This window comes from Coenobita brevimanus, chromosome 110 (assembly GCF_032717465.1).
Source record: "Coenobita brevimanus isolate Jiangsu-jjx chromosome 110, ASM3271746v2, whole genome shotgun sequence".
NCBI classification, from domain to species: domain Eukaryota; kingdom Metazoa; phylum Arthropoda; class Malacostraca; order Decapoda; family Coenobitidae; genus Coenobita; species Coenobita brevimanus.
Window position 1 is genome coordinate 9,935,628 of NC_137063.1, and position 16,235 is coordinate 9,951,862.

General features: G+C 40.4%; 1 protein-coding gene across 1 annotated transcript in view; it reads left to right on the top strand.

The window, feature by feature from the left end:
• The window catches only part of Dip-C (dipeptidase C), a 237,422-nt gene that overhangs the window by 200,168 nt on the left and 21,019 nt on the right, over positions 1-16,235 (top strand). The window contains exon 9 of the mRNA XM_080286052.1: positions 9,426-9,583. Within this exon, the coding sequence (XP_080142178.1) occupies positions 9,426-9,583 (158 nt within the window). The remainder of the gene's footprint in view (positions 1-9,425; positions 9,584-16,235) is intronic.

Here is a 16,235-nt window from a genome sequence, read left to right on the forward strand (position 1 = left end):
AATGAATGACTCTTTGACTGTCCACCCCTGCATGGGATAGTCATGTGTCACGTTAGACTGAGTGAAGTTCAGCGATGTGAAGTGAAGGCATTTCCAGTCAAGGTCGTTTCCTGCTTAATCCCGTTCTCAGCCCTCCTTCCTCCTACTTTCCCCTCCTCTAATATAGTAATCCTACGTACCTCCACAAATCACCCGTCAGCTTATCACTGCCAGTCAGTAAACAAGCATTCTCACTCTTGTCATATCTCGATAGTGATTTGTACACCTAAAGTGCAGTCATCTTAGTGTGAGGTCTGTTCAGAAAGTATCAGACCTTAGGTTCTAAAAAAAAATAAATAAATAAATAACCTGTTGAGCTAGGACACTAATCCCCCTCAAATTAGGCCCCTTCTGATTTGACACACACAGCCCAGCATTCTTTCCACTTCCTGAAACATTTTTCAAAGTCAGTTTTCAGTATCTCGTGCAGGTGCTTCAGTGCATTCATCAATGTCTCCTCTCTAATCTCATACTGGGAGCCCTCCAGCAGAGTTTTTAGCTTGGGGAATAACCAAAAGTTGCACGAAGCCATGTCTGGTGAGTAGGGAGCCTGCCTGACCTGCAGGATGTGCTTTGCCAAAAATTCCTGAATCAGTTGAGAACAGGCTGGGGCATTGTCATGGTGCAGCTTCCAACTTGCTGCTTTCCAATGGTCTGGTCTCTCCTGCTAACCTGCATCACGAAGACTATGGATAACGTTGAGGTAGTAATGTTTGTTGTCAATCTGACCTTCTGGTGCATATTCATCATGTACATCACCACAGTAGTGTTTTTTTTTTTTTTTTTTTTTTTTTTTTTTTTGGGGGGGGCCTTGCAAGTGCATTTCACCTTGCAGTGGACCTGTTGTGCTTTTTTTGACCAAGGCGACCCCTGCATGTTTCCACTGGGATGACTGCTTTGAATTCTGGGTCATACCCACACACCCAGATCTCATCTTCAGTGATAGTCTTCAGAAGGTCTGGATCGCAATTTTAAAATACCAACATATCTTTAGCAACGTTCATCCAAGAGAAGAGATCATGGTGAATGCGATGAAGCAGCTGCAGGAGCCCTGAAAACTTACTTTGAAAAATGTATCAGGCAGTGGAAAGAACGCTGGGCTGTGTGTCTCAAGTCAGAAGGGGCCTCGTTTGAGGGGGGATTAGTGTCTTAACAGGTTAGTTTATTTTTTTAGAGCCTAAGGTTGGGTACTTTCTGGGCAAACCATGTACATTGTGCTTACCTTGAAACAGAAGCTTGACATTTGTGACAGTCTTGAAAATGGCGAACATTATAAGATGCCAATAACAGAATTTAACGTAAGAAATATTATCATTAATTATATCAAGTCCCAGGGACTTAAGCTCAAGGAATTTTTTGTGAAAAGCAAGATGAATAAATCCATTAAATAAAGGTATACTCTTCATCAGCCAAAAATGTGTGGTGCTGCTAACTAACCATGATCTTGCAGTATCTTACAGTACCTTGGGAAGCCCATTCTGTTAAGGGGAGCAGATGGTTGATACTTATGAAGGTACATTTGTTGTATACAGTATTTGTCTGATTCTTTTTGTATGTTTTGTTACTTTATATGAGCAATAACATCCCAAAGTTTGAGTAAATTTGATCGATTAGTTTTTACAGAAAAAAATAATACATGTATAAAACGTGTAAAAAAAAAGGAGACACGAGAAATGGGAAACCAGGGGAACTGTGTTCATCTGATCTCTATGATATTTGGTAGTTTTACTAATAAGACCCTCATTAATAAATTGCCCTAGAAGTTGTTTAATATTCTTCACCACTGCTGAACAAAAAAATTCCCAAAATGCCTATGTATTTATCCCATTTTTTACCCCCTTTTTGCCATGTTCAAAAAATTGTTACAGTCATGTTTCTCAGTCTTTGCCAAAAATTTACGTACAATATGTTCCCCTTTCATTCCTCTTTTTGTAGGTATTTTGCATTTTGTCATGTTCAAAACTAATGAAGTTATATCACTCCAGAGGACAATAAGTTTGGTTCCGAGATATCACTCGTTTTGTGTTGACTTGCAGTGTCTGTGTGATTAGACACAAATGAGGTACCTTTTTTTTTTTTTAATGAGTTAGGATTACGGATGGTTATAAAGAGGTAAAGGATGTTGAAAAAGACAAAGTTGGAGAAAAAGACCTAGAAGGTTGGGGATCGTCAGGTGAGGTGGCAGTTGGGAGGGGGGAGGTGGCGATATTGAGAAAGAAGTGCTACTTCCAACACGTTTTTCTCCCCTCAAAATGGTGTCAAATTCTTCTCTGCCGCTTTCTGGCATTGCAGTAGCTTCTTATATGGTCGCCCCATCTTCAAAAAGTGTGCAAAAACGATGAGAAATAGCCAAGATTAGTGCAGATTGAGAACAGGTTGAGACCAAGGCTGGCACATCTCTCTCCTCTCAGTGTTATAGCATCTCTGGCCTTTCCCACCTCGCTGCTACCCTCCAAACACTCACACTCCCACTGCCAGATGTATGACATAATTTTTGCAGGAAAAAAAGGAAAAAATAAGAAAAAAGTGGTCATATTATAAATTGCATAGAAAATGGAGATTTCTGCAGGGAAGTGACCTCAATATTGGAATTACAATATAATTTTTTTGAAGGGGAAAGAATTGTCATGTGGCTGCCAAATTTTTACAGAGAACGAGTGATACCCGGAGCTATTTTATGGGGTAACTTTCACAAAGTGCCTTTCTCAGTCGAAAATCGGTCCCTGCTGGCATCCCCTCCCCTTAACCCGCCCCGTCTCAACTGATTTTCCACCACTGACTCCCCCCATTCCTGACCAATTTTGGAAAAAAAAATTTTTTGCCTCAGACCTCCGCTTTTGGTGAGAAACATCGAAAATTCATAGAGAAATTGCTCACCTGAGGTTTAAAATACAGTACTGAATACAGGTAGCAGTACTCCTTACCTTACTGGGTTTTCTATCAGGCTGGCTCAAAAGAAAACGAGTTCTGTGGGAGGGTAACTATTCCACACCACTCATAAACGGTATTTATTTATTTATTTGGTGCGAATTTATATGTAGTACAAGAGTATATTGGTTTTCATACAGTAATATAGGCAATATAAGCATTGTTTCACTCACCAGACACATCAGCATACCTGACCTTTTTTGGCAACATTACCTGATCATCATTTCTGACTGTTTCTTCCTCTAATGCTACGTAAACTTTGTCCTCTACATTGTCATCGATTGGGAAATCACTCTGGCCTTGAATTTCGTACCGTGGCACATGTCTTTACTGGCCAGGTCACTGGTAACAGGTGAATTGCCGAGACTATGGCATGTGGAGGGGGGGGGGGAGGTCATGAGGGGTAAGACATTGTTCCTGCCTGGCATCTTGTAGAGGAAGGTGTCCTGTGTATATGTACCAAAAATCATGCGTGAAATTTGAAAAATGTGCAAATGACATACCTTGCAATTGTGGCGTGTTTATATATGTCAACGGGACTCGCAGTGACAAAAGGTTCGGACGTATATATACGTCAGCGGAATGCAGCGGGTTAAATATTATTGACTCGCCATGCCCCAGGGTGGGAAAAGAGGTCCGGATAATGATGATGATGATTTTATTCATAAAAACAGGGAAGAATAAGCTACAGTAGGCTTGCACAGTGCGCAACATCACAGTGCGCGAATCGCATTGTGCACGAGTGACCAAAAATCATAACCAAAAACCTTGAATGCGTGAGTTTACCTCACCAAACATGAGGTAGAGGCAAGAAGTTGCTTAAAAATGCCATTTTACATCAGTACGCGACCCTCTCCCCTGCACAACATGCAAAGAGTCACCTAGAGTCTCGTGGGGAAGGCGTTTAAGAGGAGTCTACAGTAAGATCTCACCAATAACAAGTTCACCAATAACGTTTTCGGCAATAACAGTAAATTAGAATAGATACCCAGTTTCTATATAATGATGTTTATTTCGTGAATACCAAGTTGTTATAATGCCAATACGTTCATAACAAGATGAGGAATGAAACAAACAGGCAAGAGGAGATGAAGGAAATTACCGAAAATGTGAGAAGTAGTGAGGAGGAAAGGGAGGATCCTCCCCTCACCACCTCCCCTGACTTGCCCACCACCGTCCTCTTCTCCTCCACTCTCCCACCTGGCTCACCGGCCGCCTTCCCCTCTACCTTAACAGCCCCACCTGACTCACCTGGCATACCTGCAACCCCCTGCTCTCACTCTTGACTTGTGTCCTTCCAACAACGTCCAAGCTTCACTTCCATACGTTAGAGTTGGTATCACAATACTGTCATGTAGTAACTTTTTTCACTTCCCTGTTTCTTATCACAGCTTTCAAGGAACCAGCAGCCTTTCTTCCCTGCTGTACCCTTTCAAGCACTTCACCCTCCAAACCTCCATCCTTACTCATCACACTACCCAAGTACTTAAACGTACTCACATTTTCCAATTCCTCACCATCCAACCTCGCTGTACATTCACTGACTTCACCTCTCTCAAAAACCATCACTTTACTCTTCCCTACATTCACCTTTAGATTCCGTTTCTTACACAGTCTCCCAAACTCATCCACCAAGCCTTGCAGCTCCCCTTCGTCTTCACTCAACAACACAGTATCATCTGCAAACAACAGTACAGGGAGTTTCCAAACACTATCCTCTCTCACCAGGGCCACTCCAACATCCACTACCCTACCTTATACCACTTTTATTACCCCATCCACGTGTCAAGTGGAGTTGGTGGAGGATTAGTGCCCCTCCCTGTAAAACAATTAACTCTGAGCCCTTGGCCACCCCGCCTGGGATACATGGCGTCTGGCAATGGATGAATGAATGAATGTACAGATTGAACAACCATGGAGACATGACACATCCCTGTTTCAACCCAACCTTCAAAGAGAAAAATTCACTTAGTTCACCATCCACACGCACTGCAGCCTTAGCACCATCATACATACTTTTCACAGCATTCAACAACTTCCCATCTACTCCATATATTCTTAATACTTTCCACAATCCTCGTCTATCCACCCTGTCATATGCTTTCTCCAAATCAATGAAAGCCACATACAACTTCTTTCCCTTCTCTAGAAACTTTTCCACTAAAGATCTAAGAATGAACATCTGATCTACACAACCTCTTCCCTTCCTAAAGCCTCCCTGTTCTTCTCCAACTAATTCCTCTGTTATTTCCCTGACTCTGTCAATAAATATCCTACCATACACTTTTCCTATTATGCTAAGAAGACAAATGCCCCTATGATTACCACACACTTCTTTTTCCCCTTTTCCTGTGTACAAGGGAATAATTATACCTGACTTCCAATCCTCCGGGACTCTACCTTCCTCCCAGGCCAATCTGCACATCTTCCACATCCATCATTCTACTACTATCTCTCCCCCATGCTTCAGCATTTCACCACACACGCCATCAATTCCTGGGGCTTTCCCCAATTTAACTTTCTTCATTGCTTCCACAACTTCTATCTTACTGATTTCTTCCTGTCTTCTCACCTCCCTCCTTCTCCCAGCCATTCCCCAGCCACTTATACTCACATTACTTCCATCCTCTATGTTCAACAATTCCTAAAGTGTTCTCTCCATCTGCTCACTTTTTCTCCCTTCTCCACTAGTAATCTACCATTTTATCTTTCACTCCCCTGCTAACCTCACTTCCACCCTGTCTTACTCTCTTCACCTCTTTCCAGAACATTTTCTTACAGTCCCTCCACTTTACACTCAAATTTCTTCCAAATTCCTCATCCACTCTCTTCTTACTCTCTCTTACTAATCTTTCCACCTCTCTCTTTCTTTCTACATATAACTCTCTCTTCCGCCTCTCAACTTCTTCCACGCCCTTATTTCTCATCCATTCATTGTATGCTTTCTTCTTTTGTGCCACAGCCTGTCTCACCTCATCAGTCCACCACGCTCTTCCTTGCACCCCCCTCCATCTTCTCTTCCTCATACACACCACATCACATGCTGCACATATTTCTTATGTAAATATCCTGCACACACCTTCCACATCCCCCTTCTGCTCCAATTCATATTTGCCCAATCGTTCCTCCACTTCTCTCTTATACTCTGCCTTTTTCTCATCCTCTTGTAACCTCTCCACTCTCCTTGCAACTACTCCTTCCTCTCGTCTTTCCCTTCTGTTTTTAATCTTACTTGGATCCTAATTTTGGCCACCACCAAGTAGTGGTCAGAAAGTCCACTCCCTCAACCTGTATAAGCTCTTGCATCCATTACACATCTTCGCATCCTTTCATCCACACACACATAAGCAATCATTGCCTTCTTTTCATTCAGTTCACCACCCACCCTTCTCATCACTGGCCATGTATACCTGTGGATCATTTTGTGCCTGAAGAGGGTATTGGCTATCACCAATCCCCTCCCAGCACAAATGTCCACTAACACACTGCCATTCTCATCTATCTCAGCAGGCACACCCCACTCACCAACTATTCCATCCACCTTCACATTCCCTACTTTGCCATTCATATCACCAATCAAAAACACTCTCTCGTTCCTTTCAAACTTTTCCATGCATACTTCCACATTTGTCCAGAACTCTTCTCTCACACTTCTAGCACGATCTTGCGTTGGCGCATACACACACACAATTGCCCACATTTGTATTCCACCTTTCAACCTTACCCACACAGTCCTTGACCCAAGTGATCCATACTGTCTTATGCCCTTCTTCCATCTTTTACTCACAAGTATACATACTCCTTCCTTTGCCCTCTCATTCTCACCTAGTCCTGCACATATACCCCATCCATACTCCCATTCTCTCACACTTTCTCCTCTCCATTTTGTTTCAGTTATTCCACGTACATCCACTTTCGCACCCTCAAGCACCTGGACAGTCTCTCTTTCTTTCACCTCATCATTCACTCCTCTTACATTCCATGTTGCCATTACCAAATCCTTTGTCTGGTCCTGGGTCATCATCGTTTATTTAGTCCTTGTCCGAGGCTTCTTGTTTGTCTTTTTAGTTAGTTGTTTTCCGGGGAGGGGCACTAACCCTCCGCCAACCCTTTTAGTCACCTTTTACGACAAGCAGGGATACTGTGGGAGTATTCTTGAAAAAACCCCTTACCCCCAGGGGGGATATGCATTGGGTTTACGATGGAAGAGTGGAGAGGTAGGATGGGACTGGAGTGTATTGGTGTTGTGATGAGGGGAGGTAGATTGAGATGGTTCAGGCATGTGGAAAGGATGGGGGACAATAATTGGGTGCAGAAAGTGAGAAGTGTTAATGTTAGAGGCAGGGTTGTGACAGGTAGACCGAAAAAGACCTGGGAAAAAGCGATTGAGTGTGACCTGAGGGAAAATGGACTGAATAGGGAAGCTGCCAGAGATCTAGCAGCATGGAAAGCTGCCATGAGGTGTCCAAGGCTGACGCATGCAAACATGTTAGAGCCTTTAAAAAATGAAATGAACAAAGAACTAAGGATCATACCTGATGGCATTAAGTCATACAGCACAGGGAAGTCCTTTCCAATTAGATTGCCTGCCATTAGCCAGAATCATTAATCTTTGATACCTTGCTTCCTCCTGGGAACCCCTCAGCAGAGGATGGCCATGACACCAACTGCTTCCAGGCTACTTGCTGACCTGTCTCATTTTCAGACACTCATTTTTCTCTTCCTTGACTCTCACAAGTGTACTGCTCCACTCTTCTTCCATACTTTATTAGTTCCATCAGTCTTACAGAAATTTTCTATGGCACCCTGTCTATGTGCATTCTTTGTAGATGAGGTGTGTCCAGAAAGAAACCAAACTTTTTAAATAGCGCACCAGCTAGCAGCCATATCATGATGGTGACAGGAGCACTGTGTACTGGCGACTTTGAGCTTTAGTCTAACACTAGCCGCATCACGCCGTGCCACTCAGTCGTTGAGGTATATGTGCTTGAGTGGACATGTGTTTAGTGCACTTGGTGAATTTTCTTCTGTCTCTTCTATTGTCTGAAATCAGCAGCCTTTTAGGCTGGATTTCAGCAGTGGGAGCAAAAAAAAATTCTGCAGGGGCCAAATCTGGCGAGTAGGGAGGCTGGGGGACAGCAGTCGTTTTATGCTTTGCCAAAGTCACAGGAGCGAAGTGAGGAGGTGCATTGTTGTTAAGCAGCATCCAAGTTTTGTTTGTCCATGCCCCAGTCCTCTTTCTTCATACTGCCTCCCTCTGACACTTCAGAACATCCAGGTAAAACTGACTCTGACCTCTTGGAAGAAACTCATGATGAACGACATCCTGCCTGCCATAAAAAGACGATCAACACCACCTTCACAGTGGAGCAGCACTCTCTCTGTCTATCTATTGCATGTCGCCTTCATCCCATAAGGAGTGGCCACAAACAAATTGCCTCTATGTCGCCCTGTCCCCTGCCATTTCAATGCCCTGCCCCCAGCTCACGCACCCCTCTCTCATATACCTCTCCACTTCATCCCTCCCCCTCCCTCCACCTCACTCACACACTCTCCTCATCTCTCTCTCTCTCTTTCTCTCCACATGGCCAATCCACCTTTATGTGTTTCTCCTAATGCTTCCTACCACATCCACACCACAGTGCAACACAGACATAGTTATTTAGCTTGCAGCAATGAGATTCCAACCCACTTCAATGACCGCCTTTTCGTTTCGATATTGTAGCCATACACACGTTAAATCACCTGTTATGAACATTTTTGCTGAAAGGAAACGTTTTTCCCAGTTTGAAACAGAATACCACACAAACATGTTCTTCAAGATCCTTCATTGTTGTGTTTGAAACAAATCACCATGTGCGCTAAACACATCTTCACTCAAGCATATTTACCTGATGATGAAGCGATGTGGTGTGATGCAGCTAGTGTTAGTGTAAAGCTCAAAGTCACCAGTACACAGCACTCCTGTCACAATCATGATATGGCTGCCAGTTGGTGCACTGTTTAAAAAGTTTGGTTTCTTTTTGGACAGACCTCATATGCCCATAGTATCTCGGTGTATTCCTTTTTATCCATTAATTAAATATTTCATTCTTATTTCCATTTCTTTCATTCTGAAATATTCAGAAATTCCTTTCACATACACCATATGCCTACAGCTGTTCTGAGAAAGGAAAGGTCTTCATCCATACTGTGCAGGTTTTGCTCCCATAGGAGAGTATCAGCAGTTAAACATCTTCACCCTGGCTTAAAGGAGTTATAGAGATTGATTCTAAGCTCTTACAGCCAGGGGGGTCTTACCTAAGTTGAATAAAGCTATGTAGCATTAGCCAGAGTAATATACAAGACATCCTAGACTTGAAGGGGTTAACGCCATGTACCAGTACATTAGTAAACTAATTTATTTACAAATCGCCAAGTTCTCAGTCTCACATTTAGAAGACCATTACATTTTACAGCTCCTGAACCAGGCATTAGCCAATCCTGAGCAAGCACGCTTCTTGGTCCCCAACGCCATTGAGCGTTTCCGTGGGTTTGGTGGTGTGAGGATTGAAGATGATATTGTGGTGACAGCAGATGGAATGGAAGATTTGTCTGGTGGAACCATCCCTCGCACGTGAGTTACTTATTTTCTTGTGATTAGTGACATCACATTCCCTGGAACCATGTCACTGTATCACAAAGTTTATGTACAGTATGTGATGCCAATTAATGATTGACAGGACTGGGACAAAACTTATGATCACAGGTGTGCTTGCAGTAGTTACAGTACTTGCATTTTTACCCCTATAAACTACCTTAGAATAATCAGTATATTTTTCGTAATTGTAGTACAGCTGTTGCTTCATTTAATTTTATTATGTGAAACTCACTGATTTATGGGTCGGTCAGTATACTGTAGTTACCATATTTCCTGCCATATAATGTGCACTTTTCCCAAAAAAAATTTTGCTCCAGAAATCACACTTCATATTATACCATGATCATGGTTTGGGATGGGACAATGGGTTGAGGTGAATGGTACCCACACATTCCTGTTTGCCAGGATGGCCCTTTGACAGTCCCAGAATGAAACATACTTGTCCACAAATGATTTACATACCTATACCACGTGAAAATAAAGATGGAATAGCAGAGCCAAGGTCACCAGCAGTCAGAAGCAAATCATTCAGTGGCCCAATTTTCTTTGTTTCTTTATATTGTTTCGTTATCTTGAACCTGTAACATTCTTTAGTATGGTACAATAAACTTACCTCAAGTATTCCGAACCCTCTTTTAACGACTTTTAACGAATTTCAGTTTTAATGACCAACTTGAGCTGGCTGAACGTTATGTTCATTTAACGAATTTTGTTCAGTAAAAGAATGGATGCATGGGAAATGCCAACCAGCATGTTGTCTCTACACAAACACACACACTAGATGCGACAGTGAGAAGATGTGCCTGGCATTGCTCCGCACCTGGTCAATCTCGGCCCTCAAGTGGCTATACCTAAAAAGTATCTTTATATGAGTCAAGCTCAGTACTAGGTCCAACTAAATAGTGTTCTAATATAAAAGAGGAAGTTTAAGTAAAAGTGTTGTTCCAGTAACACAATACAACGAAGTAGGCAGCAGTGTTGAAACAAGCAAATCAGCTGTTTCAGTGTTGACTGTTTAGTCTGTGATGAAGAGGAATGCAAAATTGTAAGTAGAACTTTCTGTTAGTACCAGAAGATGACCACCATTTTTAGCAAATCAACTTTGGAAGGAGTTAAGAAAAGGGACAAAGAAAACAGGATGATGATTTCTACAAGGAACTGGTGAAAATGGAGACGCATAATAAGCTGGTGGAACGAGTATACAGATTAAAGAAGGCATTTCTAAGTGAAATAGATGAAATTAAAAAGCAGTTGCATATACAGAAGGAAGAAAATGAAAATTTAGTAAAGGAGATTATTAAGAAAGACACAACAATAGATGAATTATCAGCTGAGGTGGGTACACTTAGAAGGAAGATTAGTGAAATGGCAAGCACAGTTGTCAACCATGGGAGTATTATGGAAGAGTTCAGAAATGATACAGAGACAATAAGGCAGGCAAGCACTCTAATAGATCATAGCAGTGATATTGAGGAGAAGATAACCCAGGTGAATGAAGCAATTCAAAGCTACAAAAATGATGTTGAAACCACATATGCTGAAATGGTGAAAGTAAAAAAAGACTTAGAAACAAGGGCTGAAGAAAAGAGCATTAAAAAGGAAGTGAAGAAATTAATCCAAAACAATGCAAAATTGGTCAAAGATTCAGCAGACATCAACAAATCTATAGTAATCACTGACATAAAGGAGGAAGAAATAAAAAACAAGATTTTGAGAGACAAAAAGGAGATGGGAAATGTAATGAACATATTGCAGGAAGTGTCAGAGGAAATCTGTAGTAAAGACATAGAGGAACACAAAAGGCTAGGGAAATATGAGAGAAATAAATCAAGGCCCCTGAAAGTAACCTTCCAGAGTGTAAACACTGTGGAGGAAATACTGAAAAATGCAAACTTATGGAAAAAGAGGACTTCAAAAATGTATGGATAAAAAGATGCCTAACTCAAGAGGAACTTGGATTACTAAAAGAGAAGAGGGAGGAGGCAAGAACAAAGAATGAGGGAAGATCAGAGGAAGAGAAGAACACATTTTTTTTTTACAAAGTACAGAGATAGCCCAATTATCCGGGCTATATGGTGTTAAGGGGTGCCTGATTAATCCGAAAGCACGATTAATCCGGCGGAAACACAAGTACTGTACTGTTAGACTTTATTTATTTACTGGTAAATGTACACTTAAGTACCAGAAAGACCTTTCCAGTTCAATGTATATTCATCCAGCTTGTTTCAGTATTTTTCAGACTATATTCAGTTCGGTAAATCACGTTTTCTTACTGAAAGATTTCCTCCCTGTTAGTATCGTCACGTTCTAAAGCTGTACCTACGATTGTTTCCAGCACAATGGACAAAACTCATCGTACTCAAATGTGGACTTCGTTTCCCAACTTCCCAACTGAAGATTAGGTTAGGTTACATTATTAGGTGCAGTTAAGCTAGGTTAGGCCAGGTTTAAACACTTAGATTAGAACAGTGTCTTCTGCCATTACGTTAACGAATCAAAGAGTCGTCACACCAGAACAGATAAAAACAGCGGGGAAAGATTTAACAAGAATTGTTGATTTACCAACCCAGAAATAATCAGAAAAATACAACAGACTATCAGGATGAACTGATTTGGTAAGGTGCTTTTACTGCTTACAGCAAAGCGTATGTTTACCCCCCTCAAATACTCAGTGTTCGTGAGTTCAGAAATTTGTGTGCTCCCGTGACAGACCTTGAAACCATTTTTTCAAAGTTATAAAGTCAGTTTCTTTTTCTTACAGATGTGAAAAGACTCGTCTGGTACACCTGGCTTTTTCCCCTCCTCCCTAAACCCATCTTGTGATTTGTTATGATTCGTGAAAGAAAATTAGGGGGCATGTTACATTAGAATTTAAACATAAAGTTAGGGTGCATGTTACTTTAGCATTTAAACATATCGGCGAAAACATCTGGGATGAAAGGACCGCCGAGCTGTTTGAGATGGTAGAGTAGGGTCGTGTAAACATACCAGTGACCTTGGTTCCCTTCCCATAATTGTTCGCAGTTTTTATGGCTCTCTCTAACTTAACGTTACTGACACCGGTACAGTAAAGCATTGTTCAAGGCTAGCAGCCATAAGGGGTTAATGGAATACATTATTGTTTGTATCAATACTCTCTCTTTCACACATACACGAACGAACAAAAGAATGTGCAATAAATGTACACTTAACTGTAAGGAGCAGAAATAACTGTATGCTTTGTCGGTCCGAAATGTGTTGGGAAGCGACATTGAACAAAGAATGTGGAACTGAATGCCACCTTACGAGAACACTTGAGATGAAAGTATTTTTTCTTATTAGTAAACATAATTGTTCCATTTCATCCCCTATAATTGTGAAACTCGTAAATTTTCGTCCAAGCATACAGCCTAATAACCTTACCAATTCAATTCATATTCTCTAGTTTGTTTTTGTATTTTTCTAGTTTGTTTTTGTATTTTTCTAGTTTGTTTTCTTATTATCATAACGTTCCTTAAGCCATACCTATGTTTGTTTCTGGCATATTGGAAGAAACTTACTCATAATTAGGGTGCATGTTACATTAGCATTTAAACATATCGGCAAAAACATCTGAGATGAAGTGGCAGGCTGCCTGACTGTTTGAGATGGTAGAGGAGGGTCGTGAAAACATACCAGTGACCTTCGTTCCCTTCCCATAATTGTTCGCATTTTTTTATAGCTCTCCCTAACCCAACATCCCTGACACCGGTACAGTAAAGCATTGTTCGAGGCTGACAGCTATGATGGGGTTAATGGAATGCATTATTGTTGTATTAATACTCTCTTTCACACATACAGTACACTTAAGAACGAACAAAAGAGTGAACAGTAAATGTAAGAGGAAGAAATAACAATGCTCTGTTGGTCTGAAATGTGTTGGGAGGCGCGATACCTAACGAAGAATGCAGAACTGAATGCTAACTTACGAGAAAACATGAGATGAGTATTTTTTTTTTTTTTTCTGATTAGCAGACATTCTTGTTTCATTTCGTTCCCTAAAACTAGGAAACCCATTACTTTTCGTCTGAGCATACAGCCTAAAGACCTCACCAATTCACTTCATATTCCTCCAGTTTGTTTTCTGTGTTTTTCTATTTTGAGGGTAGTAAATTACCTTCTCTTGCTGAAAGATTTTCTCTTTTATCACGTTCTTTAAGCCGTACCTACGATTGCTTTGGGCATAATGGAAGAAACTCATCGTACACAAAAATGGATTTAGTTTCCCAATTTCCCAACTGGAGCCCAGGTTAGGTTAAATTTGGTTAAATTATTAAGTAGTTAAGCAAGGTTAGGCTACGTCAGGAGTATCAGTTGCCTCACCAAACTCCATCCTACCACCCTTGTGATCGAGTTGCGAGCAGGAGGTGTGGGTGGAGGCAGGGTGAGCAAGACTCTCTCTGGTTTATCCATGCCTCTCTCCCTAGAAACTGGATGCTTCCTGTTTAAACCGGAGCTATCATACGGATAATTCTATGAATTACTGTACCATTGAACCATTGGGTCACGGCCCGGATATACCGAAAGCTGGATAATCCGAGCCTGGATAATCGAGCTTCCACTGTAATTGGATTGGAGGTTCAAAAGTGGTACATAAACTGGAGGGAATAAAAAGGAGAAAGGTAGTAGACCCAAGTAATGACAGGTATGTAAACAAGATGATTAAGTTGATGTACTCCAGTGTAGATGGAATGGTATCTAAATTACTAGAGATGAATGATTATGTCAAAGAAAAGGAACCACATATTGTTTGCCTAACTGAAACAAAATTAACACCAAGTATATGAAACGATACACTAAACCTAGAGGAATACAATATTTGGAGAAGAGATAGGAACTTTAAAAAAGGAGGATGAATTATAATATTAACAAAGAAAAATCTGCAAGTCAAGGAAATAGAACTAGATGTACCCTCACAGGTAGAACTGATTGCAGTAGAAATTAGTACATCTGAAGGGAAAGTAATTGTGGCAAATTTACACATGCCACCCAGATCAAACATTTGGGAAAAAGGCGAATATGAAGACCTGGCAGAAAAAACAATTCAAAGATTAAGAGCATTACTACATAGAATGGAGGAGAAATCTGAAAGAATTATACTAACTGGAGATTTCAATACAAATATAATTTGGCATACTCTAGATATATAAAGCCAGGAAAGCTGTTGGGACCAAAAGCTCCTGGACCTTGTGCAGGAGTTTTTCCTAACACAACATGTAAAGGAAAGCACCAGAAAAAGAGGACTTGATGTACCATCAGTACTAGATCTTATATTTACTAGGCAAGAAAATGATATTGACAATATATTGTATCACCCTCCGTTCAGCAAAAGTGACCACGCAGTATTAAATTACAACTTCAGGATTGCATATGACATAGTTAATAGTAATGATAGTTACAAAAAGAGCCTTAACTACAAAAAGGGCAACTATCATGACCTAAAGAAATACTTCTTAGAAATAGATTGGGAAAAAGAGCTTAGAGGACAAGATTTAAATGTTATATATAGAAAATTATGTGAACTTTATGAAACAGGAGTCCAGAAGTACTTCCTGCAGCAGAAAGAAGCAGAAATTAAAATAAAGAAGTGGTTTAAGACAGAATGTAAAAAATCAAAAGAAAAAAGAGATTTGTTGTGGAACAGATACAGAAGACACAATAATGAAAGGGCATATAACAACTATAAACAGGCTAGAAATGATTATACATGAATAAGGAGGAAAGGCCAAAAACAGTTTGAGGAGGACATTGTAAAAAAAAGTAGTGATCAACCGAAGCTATTAGCTACATCCGAAGCAAAACCAAAGTAAAAGATAAAATACAATCCATTACAGATAAGCGGATCACCTACACACAAGAGAAGGATATTTGTGAAGCACTAAATAAGAATTTCCAATCAGTTTTTACAGAAGAAAATAATTTTGAGAGGGATTATATGGAACATGCATGCCCACACATACTACCAGATATAAAAATATCGGAAAAAGAAAAACAGGAGTTTTAAGTAAATTAGACAAAGGAAAAGCAAATGGTCCTGATGAAATTTCATGTTGGGTGCTACATGAATGTGCATAGGAGTTAAGTAAACCATTATATATAATTTTCAAAGAATCCTTGGGACAAGGTAAACTACCTGATGTTTGGAAGAAAGCAAACATTGTTGCCTTATTCAAGGAAGGGAATTGACAAAATCCACTCAACTACTGACCAGTATCACTAACCAGTGTTGTGAGCAAGGTATTAGAAAAACTGATAAGAAAAGTTTGGGTAAATCATCTAGAACAGTGGTTCTCAACTCGTTTCAGGCCATGGACCACCAGTCCAATTAACTAAAGATATCATGGACCATTTCATTTTTGAGTAATGATAAATAAAGCATAGACAACAAACATTTTGGTTAGAAATATATTTCTTACAAACAGAATTTCGAGAAATGATATAAAATAGTAGACAGCTGACATTTTGGTCTGAAATATATTTCTTCCAAACATAATTTCCAGGAAATACATGAATACTTCTCTAAACATTTTGCTGTGAAATTTATTTCTAACAAACAGAATTTGGAAATTATTCTGTCTTTTATTCCTTCATTCTTTCCTCTTCTTTCTGC